Source organism: Ambystoma mexicanum, chromosome 7p, assembly GCF_040938575.1.
Source record: "Ambystoma mexicanum isolate Mex_15411 chromosome 7p, UKY_AmexF1_1, whole genome shotgun sequence".
NCBI classification, from domain to species: Eukaryota; Metazoa; Chordata; class Amphibia; order Caudata; family Ambystomatidae; genus Ambystoma; species Ambystoma mexicanum.
This window is the reverse complement of record NC_090939.1, coordinates 387,013,086-387,034,213: the sequence shown is the minus strand read 5'-3', so window position 1 is coordinate 387,034,213 and position 21,128 is coordinate 387,013,086. Positions and strand designations below refer to the sequence as shown.

Here is a 21,128-nt window from a genome sequence, read left to right as displayed (position 1 = left end):
TGACTTTTTGCAGTGCATCCATCACTGCCGCTGTGTTGTAGGCAGCAGTTGTACTTCTGTAATACAGCACACCAGATGTGGATTCCATTTTTGTCTGCCTACACTGCACCCAGTTTGCATAAGGGAAACCCAGGTATTTCAAGGTTCAGTGCACAAGCTAATCCCTTAATGGAAAGAGAAAACTATCTGGGAGTAATAGGAAAATACATAACCTAAGTTTGTATATCGTATATGATAGGAAGTAAGAAGGAATCTCAAAAGGCTTTGCATTAGCAATTAATCACCCTAATGTCAACACAGCAGCATCTATCATATGAGATACTTCCAGGGGGACCAAACCTGATACATTTTCACTGTATCAGGGTTAGTAAAGTTCTCTGGCAGTAGAATACTTGCCCAGCATTCCTTCCCATACATTCCTTCTCCTAGTTGTGGGATGTTTTTACCCATGCATCCGAGCCCTACCACAAAAACTGTGCCTTACTGGCATTGAAAACATCATGATGGCCAGAACTTCCCAGAAAATGCACAGGGAAATGCATGAAGAATAGGCTGCCACCCATTTTTGCCTATGTTGAAAGGGGAGTGGCAGCTGGGGACTACAGGGAGTTGAACAAAGGCCTGTCCTGGACTCAGGCAAATGTTATATTGGGGGCGTCGTAAAAGTGGCTTCCTCTTAGGGGAAACTGGGAGGGGCAGTGCCTCTGCTAGCAGCTGAGCTTGGGGGAAGTGGATAAACCAGTTATTCCACCCTGTGATGTGGGAAGCCACACCCCTTTTTGACCAGGGCATAATTTTAAAAAGATAGATAACTCAAAGTGCGGACTTGTCAGAATTATTTAAGTAATATCATTATTTTTGTGATTTTTCTGTGAACATTTTGAGAGGCGTTAGGACCCTGTGGTGTATTCTGGGGGTTGCTAGCGGAAAATAGGGTCTCACTCCAAATGTATGCACGTTAAAAATCTGACACTTCATCAATTAATGTCCATACCCCTTGCGCACATGTGTGTAATTTTGGGCAAATGTCCGATATTGCAAAACCAGTTAAAATGCGCAAAATGTCATTTTTGAATGCAAGCCCCCAGGAAGATCAGAGGCGGACAAGCATGGACCATAAGGAATATATAATGTGCACATGTAATTTCAACAAATTGTATATCTGGGAAGGATGTATTTGAATCAAATATAGATTTGTGGGCAAACTGACAAGGGGAGGTTCCTCTGACCATAAAACCTACAGCATCACTCTGACTCACATTTCCTTCCCCCAATCATGGGAGAGGGGAGAATTGGGCCAATGACAAGTGAGAGGGGCAGGCTTAGCTAGGCCCAGGCACACACCCATTTTCAAAACACATAAAAGAGACTGCTGGGACAGGTAGAGACATTCAATTCCATTTGCTGCGGAGCATGCTGACTGACGACTTCACATCCAGAGATCCAGACTTCAATCCATCAATCTCCAAAGACCAGAACTTTACTTCAGAACTTAAAGCAAGGGCCTAAACCACAAACTGAGAACTCTTCTCAGCAGGCCTCAGCAACCTTAAAATCATTTGCAAATTATTCCACAGCCGGGCGAGCTGTTTGAATTCTTTTGCCAAGAACAATTGCCAGAGACCAGACCAGAGATCCTGAGTGACCCAGACCGCTGTGAGCAGAACCAGAGAGCTGACCCAGATCACTGTGAAGTGCCGAGACCAGAACCGGAGTCCAGTCCAAAACCTGACCAGATCCGTGGCGAGGCCTATTTCAAATTTATATTGTGAGTACCTAGCAGAACTGTGCAGAACCAATCTCTTAGTTAAAATAATCTAATCCAAACTATTTTAACCTAAGTAGAACTGCCTCCCAGAAATCGTGTCATCTGTCATTTTTAAAGCTGCACAACTGTCACCTGTCAATTCTGCAGCTGCAAGCTGTCACCTGTCATTCTGAGTTTACTTTAAATCCGAAAAACTACCTTTATTTAATCGTCCGTATCTCTGGAACCGTTTGGGCTAGGAACGGAATTTAACTTTCATCTGAAAGCTTAGAATCTCAGCTTTCCAACGAACCTAGAACCGACTTCACGCACTCACGAATTCTGCCGCGATTTGCGATTTGGCCTGATTTCTTTACCTGTAAAAAGATAGCAGCTTTTTGCTTTCCTCTGCTAAAAATGTGTTTGCCTCTTAATAACCATCCCTGAATCATTGCTAAAGTGAGCTGAGCTCATCCGAAGTATCTCTCACTCACCCTGAATCTCTAAAGGGAATTAAAAGCATTTTCAGCATATTTCTCACTTCACTGCCACCACATTCAAAGCACTTGGGCCTGTGTTTTAAAACTCATACCGGTTTTCTCTAAGCTTGCTGGGGTGGGAATTGAATTTCGTATTGTATTTGATTGCATTCCTGAGAACTGTGTGTGTTACTTCCATCTCCTTCCATTTCTTGCATTGCATAGGGGAGGGGGGTGAATTGCCAGAGAAAAAGTGATTATCTTATCTTTTGCTAAAATCATATCAAGTATTTCTGTACTGCATTTTATTCCTCATTGCTTTTCCCTTGAAATCATAAAAGTATTTTTGCTACTTTATCCATCCTATACTAACTCCTCATTGATTATAAAGAAGTGTGCTAGTGTCAGATTACCCATTGTTGATTAACATTATATTTATAAGGGCGATATCGATTATTAATTTATTATAAAAGCGTGGTATCTATATTTTGTTTTATTTCTCAAATAAACCTTTTAAACTTGCAAAACAGAACTACTTCTTGGCTCAGTGGGGTCAGGGGGATTCTAAGAGAGGGGTGTTATATAGGGGTAGTCATCCAGAACTCATGAACTGGACATAAAGATATATCAATAAGGGTTTCCATTCAGTATCCCAGACTAGGCATTGACTTAGCTGTAGTGTTGAATTGAAGCCTCTTACATAGTAGAGCATAGAGAAGAAAGGAGTATCCTATTCATTCAGAAAAAATGGCATGCGTTGTAAAAACTAATCAGCGAGGAGGAGCAATTACCCTCTCTTCACTTCATACAATGATTTCACTCAGAGGGAAACACAAAGATAGTGTAATGAAAATGTAAAGCTTGACTAAATGGCCTCAACTAAGCATCTGCTCTTGGGATGTTGAATTTTTTCTTCAAAAGGCATCTCGAGAAGGTGTATTCTGATGCAATAAGGTCAGAAACACATGTTATGTCTAGTTCATGATTCATAACAAAGGTGGGTGTTATTGGGGGTAGACCCAACTGCTGCACAGGAAACTATTTGAATCTCTTTGTAATATGGTGAAATCACTTTAGACCTAGACAAATCCTCCATGTGTTGCTAAAGCTACAGATTTGGCACAGTACATCGCAAACTTATGATCTTCAGCTTTCACTTCTTACTATAATTGAAACCTGGATCTCCCCCTCATGGCTCTGATACACTAGTGTCTCTCCACACTGACACTGCTCCCTGCTCCTACTTTCCCGGACCTGTTGGGAATGGTTGCATAGTGGGGTCCCTTGTCAATAAGATAAGGTGCTCACAACTACTGCCTTCCCCTTTGGACATCATCTCATCCTCTTTTGAATACACCACTAGTCAACTCCTACACTTCTCTCTAATTTCCCCCCATCTCAACTCCTTCTTCCTGCTGGGGGACTTTAACCTTCCCATGTCCTTGGCAGTCATCCACCTATAACTTAACTCCCTCTGTACTTCCTCCAGGACCGGCATTGCCACTCTGATGTGAATGTTCTTGCCCTTGACTTTCTCTGTACTTCACTCTCCTCCTCTGTCCACTCCATTGACCTCTCCCCCTATGATCACTCCATTGTTCACTTTAACTTATCAGTTACTCAATCCTCTACTCTCCCCTCTTCAATGACCAAGAAGAAATTAAAGCAGGACTCTTTTTCACCTTAGCTTTCTTTCCTGTTTCCTTCCCCTATGTATGCCCTCTCCATTGACTGTGCTTTTTCTGATTTGCACTGTACACTTATGACTCCCTTTGACCAACTGTGTACAGAATTCACATTCAAAGATCCCTGACTCTGTCCTCAGCCATAGATCACCTCTGAGATTCAGACCCTCAAAACAAACATGTGCCATGCCTTACGATACTTGTGCAAATCCAGGACCATCACCTACTGCTAGCCTATAAAAATTCCGTTGCTGATTGATCGTCTCTGCACTGGGGTCTGCCACATTCTCCTACTTCAGAAGCCTAATCTCCTCCCTTTGTAATCACCCCAGCATTTCATCTAGTCTCCAAGCTTTGCTCACATCTTCCACGCAATACTATTCCTCCTCCCTCTCTGCTAAAGACTGTGCTCAATAGGTCTTCTCTAAAATACTTAGAATCATAACCTCTATCTCTTCCCCACCCACTCCTGTCCTCTGTCTCTTACCCTGTCCATTCTACCCTTGACTTCTTTTCCCTTTCTGATCCTTGCAAATGAGCAATAATCCTTCCCAGCGCCAACCCATCTTGCATGTCTATCAGCCTGTTTGCTCTTTAAATAATAAAGCACTTCTGCCCAATCACTTGCCCTTATCTCTCGGAGCACTTAACCTCTCTTTTTCCAGTTTCTTTCCATCCCATTATTCAACAGTCAGTGGTTGGTCTTCAACATTCAGTACTTTGAGGATGGGTCAGTCAAGATCCACTTCAGTCTGGCTTCTGCAGTAAATGCTAAACAAAGTCCGTACTCAGGCATGTCTTCAACATTTTCTCTGATACTCACCTCTCCAAACACTCTGCTATTATTAACACTGTGAACAACTCCACCCTCTTCACTCTCCAAGACCTTGCAATTTGCAAGTATGCTCTAGCCAGGACTGCCTTCCACCTGGAATGTTGCTCCTATAAAATCTCCTGGAACTTGCATATTTCTGACCCGACCCCTATCCCTGTCACCGTTCCCCTAGGAGATGTCCTCGGACCTCTGCACTTCACCCTCTCTACCACTTCTCTAGGTAGATTCTCTCATCCTTTCACTATTACCTCTTTGCTGCCGATGCTCAAATCTTTTTCTCCTTTGCCCTCTTCACCCAAGCCATCTCAGAACGGATTACGAATTATCTGATTCCAATCAATTACTGGATGGTTCTCCACTGCCTCATGGTGAACTCTCGGAAAATTGAAGTGATCTGTCTTCCAGCTTGCAAAGCAATCCCTACCCTTCTCTCTCCCACCTCCTTCCTGCCCGGCCTTCTTGTTCCATCGCCCAAGGCTTGCAACTGCAACCTTGCAATCCTCTTTGATAGTGACATCCAAATACTATAATTCAGCACTACCACTGCCCGTACTGATCATATTAAACTTCTCAACATTCAGAAAATGAATCAATTTCTTACTCCCCCCTCTACAAAAACTCGAATCTCCATCTTGTGCAAAGCAATCTCGACTACAGCTTGTGCCCATTCTTTGTCCTACCTCTCTACTCCTTATTCCCTCTAGAGAAAGCCCTCAACATGTGTACCACACACTCTACAACCTACCCAGACCCCACCCTACATCTATCTACCAACATCATGATCTGTTCACAACCACTCCCTGTACAAGTTCCTTCTAGAGTACAAAGCTATAGATAGCCTTTCTCCTCAGTACCTGGCTGACAGTCTCTCTTCTACACACCATCTATTTTCTGCCACTCCTCCTCGGGTATTCAACCTCACTTTCCCATGCCCCAGTGCTTTGGCTCTTTCTCCCTACTCACCCACTTCATTGGAACCAGCTGCCCATAACAATCAAAGTCAGCCAACTGTGGATCTCTTCAAGGCTCAGCTTAAACTTTGCCTACTGGCCAGAGAGGAAGTTCACCCACACACCTCATCCCCCCTACCTGATCCCATCATGTTTTCAATGCTGCATAGTTATGCAATTGTGTATAATTGTGTAAATGTGTACAGTCCAGTATTCCACTTTAGTTTGGAGCACTTGCACCCCATGGTTAATGTTTCCTTTGTAAGTAGTCTGTTTTTGTCTCTGGTCTATGTCCCACTCTGTTCTCACCCTCATAAACTGTCTCACCACTTGTTCTCATCTTTGTGCTATTGTGCAGGCATGTCTCCAGGGAATGCCTCTGCCATCTGTAAATGTGTTAATTAAGTCAATTTCTGATCAGAATTGGCAACCCTGTGCACCAAATGAATACACATATGAATGTTCTGTTGTGAACGTACATCCTAAGGATGTGTGCGACACTAGTTCATTGGCACAATTCACCATCCAGTGATGGATGATTCTATCAATCAGTGGGTCATACTACCCAATACGGATGCTTGATGGTGTTGAGTGGAGTCCAGTACTAGCAGAAAAAACCCAGAGAGTGTGTGCCTCTCTATGACAGTGACAGCAGAGACCAAGCCCATGATATTGCATCCCTACTTTCAGCCTATGTGGCTCCCTGTGCTAAATTGGTAGTATGAAGCTAGTTGTTCCAAGACAAACCCCACCCAGTTTCAGACGTAGAGCAGCTGGTGTAAAGTAGAGCATGGTTTTGTGATGGGTCATTGCCATTTCTTACAGAGAACTGGGATGGATGGGGTCCCAGCAGAGCACTCTCAACCTCATGTAGGGAGCCACAGTGGTCTCTCGTAGTTGGACAGCACACATTCCCTCTCTTACCAGAGTTGACGTGTTTTGACAGTGGTCCTCTATACTGGCAAACACAAATAGGCAGGGGAATAATCAGGCCAGTGAGCACTTTTCTGCAGCCCACAGAAGGACCTGGGATATGTTTTATAATCCTGCTTCACAAGTCCTTTTCTACTGATAGGTGTACTTTCCACTTCAGTGTACTGCTTAATATACAGAATTTAAACTTAATTTTCAAGCAACATTGCTGTGTGGTGGTCTGTCAGCATACTATCAGCTAACTTAGCTATATACTTATTGCAGATTTATGCAATACATTCTGGCATTTTTTCATGGTTGTTTCAAAAGAGGACACGACAGAATCCAATGGTTTGTGTATCTTTGTTTCTGAACTGTGCAAACGTTGATAACAATCACAAGGAATTACCTAATAAACATGTATCCTAAAATAAAACAGCGGGTTTTCACCTGTGCGCATGAATCTGGTGAATGATCACAAGTGAAATTTCCCTTCATTATTTTGTCCACACGATATAAATGATACCTGCACTGACCTACTTCCTTTGTGTATAATCCATCCTCAAGGAAAACTGGGCTGTAACTGTAAAGTTAGAAACATGACAAAAGGTTGTGTCACTTACTACAAAATGGCTCCTTCTTTGCTGTGTCGAAAAACGCTTTGGTAACTGGAGGATTCTTCAGAACGAAATAATCTTTCCATCTATCAGCTTTGTAACCTAGGCAGAAAGTTCCAATACAACCATCAATACACAATGAGTAACAGGAGTAGGTAGATAAAGCTCTAGTATGCACAAAGAACCAAACAGAAACGACAGATAGAGACCTATTAAACCAATAAGTACATTTTCAAAGATGCTCTTCTAAATCCACAAGTCAGTTTAGCACTTGAGAACTTTAACAACACATTTTTTCAATGCACTATTATCAAATACCATCCAAACGGTTTTGCAAAATATAGTAAAAAGAAAGGTGATTGGTAGAAGGTTTTGAAGTCATCTTAACCTCTGGCATTGTTCTGTGCAACCCTCCACACCACCGTTCTTCAGTCTACCGAGCCATTACTGAAAGGGGAAAGAGATTGCTGGTGGTCTCGTGCAGAAGTTACCTAATGCAGCCGTTTAGGGTGATCTACCCCTTATGGGATGGGACCAAGGCTTGGCAGATGATGGTCTGCTTGGTTAACCCAGAGCATCGCCCTTCAGTATTGCTTTGTGAAATGCAGTGTCATCACCTCTGAGAATAAAATCATTTACTGTTTGCTTGCAGTCCCCCTCAATAAGAGGCTCTGGCCTGCATGTTCATGCTGCCAACTGATAGGTGCAGGCTTGTGGTTAATGAGTATAATTAACGAAGAACATACAATGCATGGTTAATCATGGTAGGGTGGGCTCAGAAGCTTTAGGACCGATATGAGCATTGAGGGTACAACCTTCCACAACAAAAAAAATCCAATTCCTGGGATCCTCAGAGGGTGTACACATCCCTTGTGGCTCCCAGATTATAGCACCTGCCCCTTTGGATAAGAGGGAGACAGGGGAAGGGTAGAGGTGAAGTGGCACAATGCCTACTCACAGGAAGAAATTTAAAATGTGCTCATGCATCACTAGTTATTTGATATCCACTCATGTCTGCAAGTGGACGATAACATGCCCTAAAAACATTGATCAGATAGCATCAAATAATGTTTTCTTGGGTGAAATTTAAAAGGGAAAATGGGCAGCTCAAGGAGCCAATATGAATTCCAAACTGCACTTCCTATGGTGAATGGCTAATTTACACAAACGTGCAAAATACAGGGTAATGCTGAGTTGGAGGAGCAGGAGAAGGGAGCTCTGGAGTGGGAGAAGTATGGGTGAGTGAAGAAGCAATCAACAATTGAGGGCATATTCTTTGAAGGGTAAGCTCTTCAGGCCCTTCCATAAGTGAAGTAGAGAGGAGGCTCGTCTCATCTGTGTTGGTAAATTGTTCCAGAGATATGTTGCTTAGAAGAAAAAGGCATGCTTCCAACTAGTCCCCTTGTGATTCCAGTCTGGCAGTGTTGTTGCTTCCTGTTATGCATTAGCTTCCAGAGGTAAAGGGTTTCTCAGCCAGGTAGAGTGGTGTTTTAGCTGTGACTGCTGTGTAGGTGATGCAGCTGCTTGAACATGATGCATGTCTCACCTGAGTCTGATGAATTTGATTAATTGTGATAAGTTTTGCAGGATACCTTTCCAGTCTTTGTCTTGTCTCAAAGTTTATATTTGAAGAGATAGGAGCGGTCCAGACCCGCCACCACTATGACCCCCTGTGTGTGTCAAAAAAGGGGCCGATTTGCAAACAGGCAGGACTTGTCCCAGTGTAGAGTGAAAAGCGTTCTGGCATAAAAACCATCTATATCAATGATTGACGTTTGGCAATTGCATAAGGAACTCAGAAATATACCGCTAGATTCCAGTGATCAAAGGTTGGTAAAAGGGAGGTCCAGAAAGCAGCTGCACGGGTAGTTTGCAAGGTATGTTAGAGAAAGAGTGTCGATCCTTACAATGCATCAAAGCTAAACAGAAATGTTAGGATAGAAATCCCTGTGAAGAAAGGCCAGCAGGGAAGGAGCAGAGCTCACGAGTAGGAAAAAGACAATATAGGAAGGCAGAGGAAGGGTAGCGCAAGTAGTGCTAGCAGAAGGAGACAGAAGGCAAGAGAAGCACGGGTCCGAAATGCAGAAAACAGCATCTCATCCAAAGATCCACAAGCGAGGATGGTTGCAACATAATGAGCGTTTGATTTCCTCTGGCTAGGAAACGAATGACGTGGATGAGAGGCACCATGTTACAAAAAAAAACTAGACCACTAATATCGATCGTTGGTAAATGTGATGGAGTATCGGTGTCCCTTCTTCCATCGGTACCAGAGTGACCATCGAGTCACTGTGACAGTATGACCCCTTCTCATCTGGCTAGGTCCAGGCTTCCAAGGATGCTGTCAATGGAATTGTAGCACAAGGATAGGAGCATGGAGATGAGACACTGGTTCCCATGTTGTCTTGACAGGAGTATCCCTTTCAATGCATGAGGTATTGCAAAGAGCCCCGGTAATATCTTGAGTCACATACATGGGACACTTCATACTCCTCAGGTTCAGAGGAAGGAGGTTTTTGTTTGAAAGAGACTTTCGATTGATGGAACTTATCCGGAATGTGAGTCCTTAAGAATGATGAATGAAAGACTGAATTAATTTGTTTCCAGGTGGATGGCAATTGTAACCTGAAAGCCAGTAATTTAAAAAGGTCCCACGTATTGGGGAGACAACGTGGATGGTTAAATCCATTGCGGAAGGTATTTTGTGAACAACCACACCTTGCCTTCAATGTCCCATGTAGGGTTTTTGCTTCAATGCCTATCTGCATATTTCTTTGTCTTGTCCTTAAATAACTGAAGATGTAGGGAAGCTGTCTTGTGGTTTTCAACAATCTTCTTTAGAAGAGAGTACAACGTTGGAATGTTGGTGGGTGGAAGAATAGACAGAGGAAGATGATAACCAGAAAGGCAATAGGAAGGATGCATCTTAGTAGCAGAGTTTATAGTGTTGTTATATGAAAATTCTGCTAATGGTAACATATCCGACCAGGAATCTTGTGTGTTGGACATATAACATCTCGCTTCAATGAAGGCCATGAAAAAGTATGGGAAACGAGATTTATAGTGGATGTCATTCCTTTTGACCAGCTGGCGGGCAGTCATGGCACCAAGACAGAACTTTGCTTCACAGATTTGACATGGGAATTATGATTCTGATAAAAATACAAACCATCTCTTTGTTAGAATTGATCGCTCTCTTGAAATGAATCTGGTACATTCGGAGTTCTGAAGGCATTCTTGATCTTTTGTAAGAAAGTGGTGATCATACATATGAAAGATTTTCTGCAGAGAATTCTTTCTGTGATGAGAGGGACATCAATTTCTTCTCCATGTTTCCTAGAGAGTGTGTCAGCAATGGTGTTCTGACTTCCTGGAATATATGTAAGTCTGATATTTTATTGTGAGAAAAAATAGTCCAATCTTGCCTGTCAACTGTTACGACCCTCCAACTGTTGTCATATGTGTATGTTTTTATGATCAGTGCGTCCATGAAGCTTGTGCTGTGTACCCAAAAGAAGAGGCTGCCATTCCATACATGCCACCCGGAAAGCTAAGAGTTCTTTTTCTATAACAGCATACTTTAACTCACTAGGGGTCAGAGTTTGAGAGTAAAATGCTACAGGGTGTTCCATGTTATCATTTCCCAGTTGTTTAAGAACTGCTCCTATGGCTCAGTGGGAGGTATCAGTCTCTCCTATGAAGGGTTTGCTTTGGTCTGGTTGACAAAGAATCAGCGTTGCACAGAATGCTTCTTTTAGAGAATTGAATGCTGTTTCTGCCCCTTCATCCGAGTTAAAGGAAACACTTTTCTTAAGAAGCTTGGTTATCAGGAGAATGGTATCTAAGAAATGATGAATAAATCGAAGGTAAATGTTGCCACTCCTAGGATCATTGTATTTCATTAACTGATGATTAAGAAGACCATTTCCTTATTGCTGATATCTTTCTGGGATCCATTTCAATACCCTTATCAGAAAGGATAAAGCCGAGATAGGGGCTGTGCTAACTTCAAAAACGAATTGTTCTGGTTTGGCCAATAGATGCTTTTCTCGTAAATAACACAGGACTTCAGTAAGATGTCGTTGATGTAATGATAAAGATGAAGAATACACAAGTATATCAACTAACTATACAATGACATAGTGAAAAAGGATGTCTGCAAATAAATGGTCATGTACCTTTGAAAGATAGCGGGAGCATAAACCAACCCAAATGGCATCACTTGGTACTTGAAGTGACCAAAGGGGGTGCTGAAAGCTGTTTTCCATTGGTCTCCCTCTTTGATATGAAGCAGGTGGTATGCTCTTCGTAGATCTAGTTTAGAGAACACAAACGCAGATTACACTGCTTCCACTACGTCATTAACGAGGGGCATGGGATACCTGTACTTTTCATTAATGCGATTTCAACCCCTCTAATCAATACAGGGTATGTGTTCTTTAGTATACATCATAGCAATAAAAGGAAGTGAGGCTCTTGCTGAAGATTTAGATTCAAACCATTAGTTAGGTTGACGTCCACATATTTTCATAAGGCTTCCTTCTCCTGCCAAAATGAACCTTGCAATATGGAAGTAGATTTATTGCGCAGTCTTCTGGGGGATGTGGAGGTAATTCTCGAGGCATGCGATCCTCAAACACATCCAAATATTCATGATGTTCAAGAGGTACCAGGTGAACTTCTTGTCTGATGGAATGAGGAAGTTTTGGACCCAGAATTGAAGTTGTTCCGATCAGGTCATCTTCTTGTTTACCGTAACATTGTTTATTGCACAATGGTGACTATACATGGACTGTGCTATCTTTCCAATTTATCATCGGGTTGTGCTGTCACAGTCAAGGTATTCTGACTATCAGAGGAAATGGGCTGCTCGGATGATATTGAACACAATCTCCCCGGTATGCTAGTGTATGTCCATTTGAATAGGAATGCTCTTCCTTGTGATGGGACCAGAGCATAACGGTCGACCATCAAAACATTCCACTGATTGATTGATGGTATTCTCCACCAAGGGTATCCCTTGTTTTTCTTCCCATTCAACATCCATAAATATACCTGCAGCTCCGGAGTCAAGTAAGGCAAGGACATCCAATGGAGGTTTCTTAGGACAATGAAGAACTACACAGAGGGCCATCAGCCGATCATCTAAAGGCTCTCTCAAAGCTGTGAGATGAATGTAGGGACTAACCACAACACTTCGGTCTACTCTCAATTCTATGGTGTTTGCAGTTTCCCTGTTTCCTCTGAGGGACTTCTGGGCAGTCTTGTAAAGGATGACCTCTGGTACTGCAGTATAAGCACAACCCCATTTCTCGTCTTCATTGTCTTTCTTCAGGAGTAAGAGGTCCCTGAGTTGCTTCAATCTGCATGGGTTCTTCTATGTTGGTTGTTTCTTTACGTGGAGTGGAGGGGTTTTGTCGAGGCATCAATGAGCTCCCTCTATTCATCTTACAATCCTCTCGTCTTTCATGTTGTCGGTATCCAATCAGCAATACTACAAAAATCACATCTGCCAGAGAAGCAGGCTGAGGGACTTGGGCAAGCTCATCGTTTATGTCCTCAGACAATCCTCTTTGAAAGACAGTGAATTGAGCAGTTTCTGGCCATCTGACCTCTGATGCCAGCTTGTTTAACCTGGTAACATAAGCTAAAACATCCATGCTACCTTGTCCTAAATCAAGTAAGGATTCATAGGCATTGAAGGCCAACTCCTGCAATTCAAACATGTCCTTTACTGCTTGCAGGAAAGCTTCATAGCAGGCCACCAGTGGACTGGCAAATATGATTAAGGGAGTAGCCCAGGATAATACATTCCCTGACATGTTTGAAACCATAAAACCTATCTTGACCTTATCTGTAGCAAATGTGGTATCCCGAAACAGGATAGGAACAGTGCAGGTATCCAAGAATTTCTTTAGACATCCAGGTGAACCATCAAACTTCCCTGAAGATATGCATCCTACAGAGGCGTCAGAAGATAATGAATCCATTGCTGTGATCATATGCCTTAGTATAGCATTTTTATACCTGTAAGGATTGAAATTCAGCTGATAAACTTTTCACAGCATTGATGAGGTCTTGCATTTGCACCATCTCTGAAGAATATTTTGGGCGTTGCAAACTCTCACCTGAGTCTGATGAATCTGATTCTTTGTGAGAAGTTCTGCGGGATAACTTTCCAGTCTTTGTCTTGTCTCAAAGTTTATCTTTGAAGAGCTAGGGCTGGACCATTACACCCCGCCTCTATGACCCCCTGCATGTGTCAAAAAAGGGGCAGAGTGGCAGACAGGTGGGACTTGTCCCAGTATAGAGGGAAAAGCCTTCTGGCATAGAAACCCTCTGTATCAATGATTGGCTTTTGGCTGTAGTATAAGGAACTCAGAAATATACAGCTAGATTCCAGGGATCATAGGTTTGTAAAAGAGAGGGCCAGAAAGCATCTGCACGGGTAGTTTGCAAGGTAAGTTAGACAAAGGGTGTTGACCCTTACAGTGCATCAATGCTAAACAGAAGTGTAAGGATAGAATGCCCTATGTAGCGAGGCCAGCAAGGAAGGAGCAGAGCTCATGAGGAGGAACAACACAACGTGGGAAGGCTAATGAAGGGTAGGGCAAGGAGCGCTAGCAGAAGGAGACAGAAGGCAAGAGAAGAGTCTGAAATGCAGAAAACAGCATCTCGCCCAAAGATCCACAAGCGAGGAGGGTTGCAATGCGATGAGCATTGGCTTTTCTCCAGCTATGAAGAAAATGACGCAGATTGGAGGCGCCATTTTGAAAATAAACTAGACAGCTAATATCGGTCTTTGGTAAACATGATGGAGTATACTGTGTCCCTTCTTCCATCTGTGCCACAGTGACCACCGAGTTGCTGTGACAGCATGCTAGAAGGTGTTGTCAGTGCAGCTCCTTCATGATGTGCTTGAAGTGGTCGAATGTTCTTAGCCCTGTGATGATGCATGCTGTCAGAGGACCACATGCGGCATGTGGGTCTCTTGAGAGTAGGGTGTTGTCTTTGTCCAGGAGGGCGATGACATGGGCTTAAACAACCGTTCCTAAACTAAGGCAGGGATGAAACGCTTGAGTTTGTCGAGGAGAGCAAGCTGGTACCCTGCTGCATCAGTCCTCTTGGCAATGTGTGCATTGAATGAGAGGTCACAATCATTTGTAAAGCTTAGAGACTTTGCACTGGTTGAGAGTTGAAGCCTGAATCCATTGAGCCTCATGCCAGTCAGTCAATTCTAAACATGAGGATTGTTTGTGGGGTTTCCTAGTAGAATGAATTTGTTTTTTGTTGTGTTAAGCTTCAGGTAGGTACTTTTCATCCATGGTTGGATAAGAGCCAGATGGTGGTTGAGTCGATGGATGTAATAGATGTAATTGACCATTTTGTAAAGCAGCACGTCATCTGCATATGGGTGAATCTTGATATATGTGTTGGCAAATGTTTTCCCCAGACGTTCCATGTAGAAGTTGAAGATGGCAGGGGACAGGATGCAGCCTTGTGGAACGTGCATGTTACTGGGTGGTGCTAAAATCTGTTGGGGCCTTTCTGGACAATATGTTGGATAGGGAGGAGGTGAACCACTGCAGAACTAGTATGTCAAAGCCCATGTGCATGGCAAGATTGTTGAGTAGGACTTGACAGTCAACAGCATCAAAGGCAGCAGAGAGGTTGAGAATGACAAGTAAGCAGATGTCTCCTTTATTCAAGTTGTGGAGAACATTGTCAATAACTTGCAGAGTGGTGGTCTCTTCGCTGAATTATGGTTGGAATCTGAATTGGTAGTCCTATAGGAGATTGTGCTCAGTGATCCACTCATGCAACTGTATGATTGCCATCATCATGATCATTTTCTGTGAAAGAGGAGATGTGTGATGGGTGATACATTTTGTTGTTGTCCGGGTTTATTCTGGGTTTCTACTGCTGGGATGATCTGCCCCATTATTACCACTTCTGGGCAAGTGGCTTGCATGAGGGTTGTGTTGATGATGTTTAGAAGAGTTGTGAGTGTTTCACCTGTGATTACCTTCTCAACAGTGAAGGGAATGATGTCATCTTTGTATAGGTGGTAGGTTTGCAGACTGTGAGAGTGTTGGTCAGATCTTCTGGAGTCATTTCCAGATACGTTGCAGATGGGTATGGATTGACAGCTCAGGTGTGCAAGGAATTGTCATTGTGATTCCTTATCGTTTCTATCTTGTCTATGAAACAGTTGTTGATGGCATAGCATTTTTCAGTGGATTGCAGTATTGCAGGGTGTCGCAGAGGGTTGGCACAGGCTTTGCAGCTTGTAAGATCATTCTGCTCTTGTCTGATGCTTCGTTATGGTTGTTGTGTAGTGTTTTGCATTGGCTGTGGTGATGAATGGCCAGAGGACGATCACTCATCTGCAGTCTACAACATGAGGGTTCAACCATAAATGGATATTTGTTGTTCTCAATGTTTGGAGGGGAGTTTATCATTTATGCTTTTTTGAGAATTCCTTCAGGTCTTTGACTATACTGCTTTATGAGAAATGGGAAGAATTCCAAATGTATTTCATGGAGAGACTAGGAGACAGTGTACATTTTGAAGAATCTAAATGATAGAATCCTGTCTCGTGGTGCCAGTAATAGCGTGAGCTGTGCATTCTGAAGACCTGAAGACATTGAAGTCACTTGATTGCGTAATCATGAACTTCCAGATATAGAGCAGTAGTGGAGTCAGTTCATGATATCACCAAGGCAGTTGCAATCTTTCTCTCCTTCTCCAAAATGTGCAGTATCAATTTTGGCTTTCAAGGATACCAAGAAATATACTGCATGTCCTGTAATGACAGTTTTATCTGAGGCATCAGAAATAATTTGCATTTGAAAATGAGCCCAACGTTTCAGACCCATAAAGATGCTGGACATCAGTGAAACAGGACAGATGGGTAGAGAGAGGCTTTCCAAACATTGATATGTGGCCTGATAATAAGAATTTGAAATTATCTGGATTTACAGGGTAATTCATAGAATTTCGCAGAAAAGTGTCGCAAGCGGCTGGCGCAGAGTGTCCGCGTGCGATTGTCTGCGCCAGGCGCGTGCGCTAAAACCGATTTCCGCGCACAGCGTATTCATGGATTTTAGGCTCCCAAACCAGCCGTGGCGCAGAGTATCGCAGCGACCCTGCAGCAGCGCCAGTAACGCCCCCAAGAACGCCCTCGCGCAAGGAAAAGCCATCAAAATCGCTAAATCATCGCAAAGGGCTGCGCTAACCCTGGACCAGTTTACAGGGCTGCCAAACAAGGAACGCAAAGCGGGTAACGTTTATATCAGGGGTACGCGGGAAGTTTTACATGCGATTAGCCAGGTTACGTGTATTACAGGGGTACGCGGGAAGTTTTACACGCGATTGACCAGGGTACGTGTATTACAGGGGTACGCGTGAAGTTTTACACGCGATTAGCCAGGGTACGTGTATTACAGGGGTACGCGGGAATTATCACACGCGATTTGGCTGGGTACGTGTATTACAGGGGTACGTGGGAAGTTTTACACGCGATTTGGCTGGGTACGTGTATTACAGGGGTGCGCGGGAATCATCACACGCGATTTGGCCAGGTACGTGTATTACAGGGGTGCGCGGGAATTATCACACGCGATTTGGCTGGGTACGTGTATTACAGGGGTGCGCGGGAAGTTACACACGCGATTAGGCTGGGTCGGTCCTCACAGGTGTTCCCTGTACACCCTCCACGGCCCCTGCAGGCAGCCCACAAAACAGGGGACTACCCTGCACACCTGCTCATGTCCCCCAGCACCCCCACCCCCTAGCACTGTGGGCCACCCTCCACCAGGCCCCCACTCATGTCCCCTTGCACCCCCACCCCCCAGCAGTCATGGGGCAGCCTCCACCAGACCCCCACTCATGTCCCCTTGCACCCCCACCCCCCAGCAGTCATGGGTCACCCTCCACCAGGCCACCACTCATGTCCCCCATCACCCCCACCCCCCAGCAGTGCAGAGGCACGCTCCACCAGGCCCCCACTCATGTCCCCATGCACCCCTACCCCCCAGCAGTGCAGGGGCACCCTCCAGCAGGCCCCCACTCATGTCTCCCACCACCCCCACCCCCCAGCCACCAGGGGCAGCCTCCACCAGGCCCCCACTCATGTCTCCCACCACCCCCACCCCCCAGCCACCAGGGGCAGCCTCCACCAGGCCCCCACTCATGTCTCCCACCACCCCCACCCCCCAGCACTGTGGGGCACCCTCCACCAGGCCCCCACCCACGTCTACCACCACCCCCACCCCCCAGCCACCAGGGGCAGCCTCCACCAGGCCCCCACTCATGTCTCCCACCACCCCCACCCCCCAGCCACCAGGGGCAGCCTCCACCGGGCCCCCACTCATGTCTCCCACCACCCCCACCCCCCAGCACTGTGGGGCACCCTCCACCAGGCCCCCACCCATGTCTACCACCACCCCCACCCCCCAGCATTGCAGGGGCACCCTCCACCAGGCCCCCACTCATGTCCCCCTGCACCCTCACCCCCCAGCAGTGCAGGGGCACCCTCCACCAGGCCCCCACTCATGTCTCCCACAACCCCCAGCCACCAGGGGCTGCCTCCACCAGGCACCCACTCATGTCTCCCACCACCCCCCAGCATCCAGGGGCACCCTCCACCAGGCCCCCACTCATGTCTCCCACCACCCCCACCTCCCCAGCAGTGTGGGCAGCCTCCACCAGGCTCCCACCCATGTCTCCCACCACCCCCACCCCCCAGCCACCAGGGGCAGTCTCCACCAGGCCACCACTCATGTCTCCCACCACCCCCACCCCCCAGCCACCAGGGGCACCCTCCATCAGACCCACACTCATGTCTACCACCACCCCCACCCCCCAGCAGTGCAGGGGCAGCCTCCACCAGGCCCCCACTCATGTCTCCCACCACCCCCACCCCCCAGCATCCAGGGGCAGCCTCCACCAGGCACCCACTCATGTCCCCCTGCACCCCCACCCCCCAGCAGTGCAGGGGCACCCTCCACCAGGCCCCCACTCATGTCCCCCTGCACCCACACCCCCCAGCAGTGCAGGGGCTCCCTCCACCAGGCCCCCACTCATGTCTCTGACCAACCCCACCCCCCAGCATCCAGAGGCACCCTCCACCAGGCCCCCACCCATGTCTACCACCAACCCCACCCCCCAGCCACCAGAGGCAGCCTCCACCAGGCCCCCACTCATGTCTCCCACCACCCCCACCCCCCAGCCACCAGGGGCAGCCTCCACCAGGCCCCCACTCATGTCTCCCACCACCCCCACCCCCCAGCACTCTGGGGCACCCTCCACCAGGCCCCCACCCATGTCTACCACCACCCCCACCCCCCAGCATTGCAGGGGAAGCCTCCACCAGGCCCCCACTCATGTCCCCCTGTACCCCCACCCCCCAGCAGTGCAGGGGCACCCTCCACCAGGCCCCCACTCATTTCTCCCACCACCCCCACCCCCCAGCCAACAGGGGCAGCCTCCACCAGGCCCCCACTCATGTCTCCCACCACCCCCACCCCCGGCATCCAGGGGCACCCTCCACTAGGCCCCCACTCATGTCTCCCACCACCCCCCACCTCCCCAGCAGTGTGGGGCAGCCTCCACCAGGCTCCCACCCATGTCTCCCACCACCCCCACCCCCCAGCCACCAGGGGCAGCCTCCACCAGGCCCCCACTCATGTCTCCCACCACCCCCACCCCCCAGCCACCAGGGGCACCCTCCACCAGGCCCCCACTCATGTCTACCACCACCCCCACCCCCCAGCCACCAGGGGCACCCTCCACCAGGCCCCCACTCATGTCTACCACCACCCCCACCCCCCAGCAGTGCAGGGGCAGCCTCCACCAGGCCCCCACTCATGTCTCCCACCACCCCCACCCCCCAGCATCCAGGGGCAGCCTCCACCAGGCACCCACTCATGTCCCCCTGCACCCCCACCCCCCAGCATCCAGGGGCACCCTCCACCAGGGCCCCACTCATGTCTTCCACCACCCCCACGCCCCAGCCACCAGGGGCAGCCTCCACCAGGCCCCCACTCATGTCTCCCACCACCCCCACCCCCCAGCCACCAGGGGCAGCCTCCACCAGGCCCCCACTCATGTCTCCCACCACCCCCACCCCCCAGCACTGTGGGGCACCCTCCACCATGCCTCCACCCATGTCTACCACCACCCCCACCCCCACAGCAGTGCAGGGGCAGCCTCCACCAGGCCCCCACTCATGTCCCCCTGCACCCTCACCCCCCAGCAGTGCAGGGGCACCCTCCACCAGGCCTCCACCCATGTCTCCCAACACCCCCACCCCCCACCCACCATGGGCAGCCTCCGCCAGGCCCCCACTCATGTCTCCCACCACCCCCACCCCCCAGCATCCAGGGGCAGCCTCCACCAGGGCCCCACTCATGTCCCCCTGAACCCCCACCCCCCAGCAGTGCAGGGGCACCCTCCACCAGGCCCCCACTCATGTCCCCCTGCACCCCCACCCCCCAGCAGTGCATGGGCACCCTCCACCAGGCCCCCACTCATGTCTCCCACCACCCCCACCCCCCAGCATCCAGGGGCACCCTCCACCAGGGCCCCATTCATGTCTCCCACCACCCCCACCCCCCAGCATCCAGGGGCACCCTCCACCAGGCCCCCACTCATGTCTCCCACCACCCCCACCCCCCCAGCAGTGTGGGGCAGCCTCCACCAGGCTCCCACCCATGTCTCCCACCACCCCCACCCCCCAGCCACCAGGGGCAGCCTCCACCAGACCCGCACTCATGTCTCCCACCACCCCCACCCCCCACCCACCATGGGCAGCCTCCGCCAGGCCCCCACTCATGTCTCCCACCACCCCCACCCCCCAGCAACCAGGGGCAGCCTCCACCAGGGCCCCACTCATGTCCCCCTGCACCCCCACCCCCCAGCAGTGCAGGGGCACCCTCCGCCAGGCCCCCACTCAAGTGCCCCTGCACCCCCACCCCCCAGCAGTGCAGGGGCACCCTCCACCAGGCCCCCACTCATGTCTCCCACCACCCCCACCCCCCAGCATCCAGGGGCACCCTCCACCAGGGCCCCACTCATGTCTCCCACCACCCCAACCCCCAGCATCCAGGGGCACCCTCCACCAGGCCCCCACTCATGTCTCCCACCCCCCACCCCCCCCCAGCAGTGTGGGGCAGCCTCCACCAGGCTCCCACCCATGTCTCCCACCACCCCCACCCCCCAGCCACCAGGGGCAGCCTCCACCAGGCCCCCACTCATGTCTCCCACCACCCCCACCCCCCAGCCACCAGGGGCACCCTCCACCAGGCCCCCACTCATGTCTACCACCACCCCCACCCCCCAGCAGTGCAGGGGCAGCCTCCACCAGGCCCCCACTCATGTCTCCCACCACCCCCACCCCCCAGCATCCAGGGGCAGCCTCCACCAGGCACCCAGTCATGTCCCCCTGCACTCCCACCCCCCAGCAGTGCAGGGGCACCCTCCACCAGGCCCCCACTCATGTCCCCCTGCACCCCCACCCCCCAGCAGTGCAGGTGCACCCTCCACCAGGCCCCCACTCATGTCTCCCACCAACCCCACCCCCCAGCATCCAGGGGCACCCTCCACCAGGGCCCCACTCGTGTCTCCCACCACCCCCACCCCCCAGCCACCAGGGGCAGCCTCCACCAGGCCCCCACTCATGTCTCCCACCAACCCCACCCCCCAGCATCCAGGGGCACCCTCCACCAGGGCCCCACTTGTGTCTCCCACCCACCCCCACCCCTCCAGCAGTGTGGGGCAGCCTCCACCAGGCTCCCACCCATGTCTACCACCATCCCCACCCCCCAGCCACCAGGGGCAGCCTCCACCAGGCCCCCACTCATGTCTCCCACCACCCCCACCCCCCAGCCACCAGGGGCAC

General features: G+C 48.9%; 1 protein-coding gene across 1 annotated transcript in view; it reads right to left on the bottom strand.

Annotated features, from left to right (window-relative positions):
* The window catches only part of LIPI (lipase I), a 420,036-nt gene that overhangs the window by 22,305 nt on the left and 376,603 nt on the right, over positions 1 to 21,128 (bottom strand). The window contains exon 7 of the mRNA XM_069636429.1: positions 7,232 to 7,327. Coding sequence (XP_069492530.1) covers positions 7,232 to 7,327 — 96 coding nt within the window. The remainder of the gene's footprint in view (positions 1 to 7,231; positions 7,328 to 21,128) is intronic.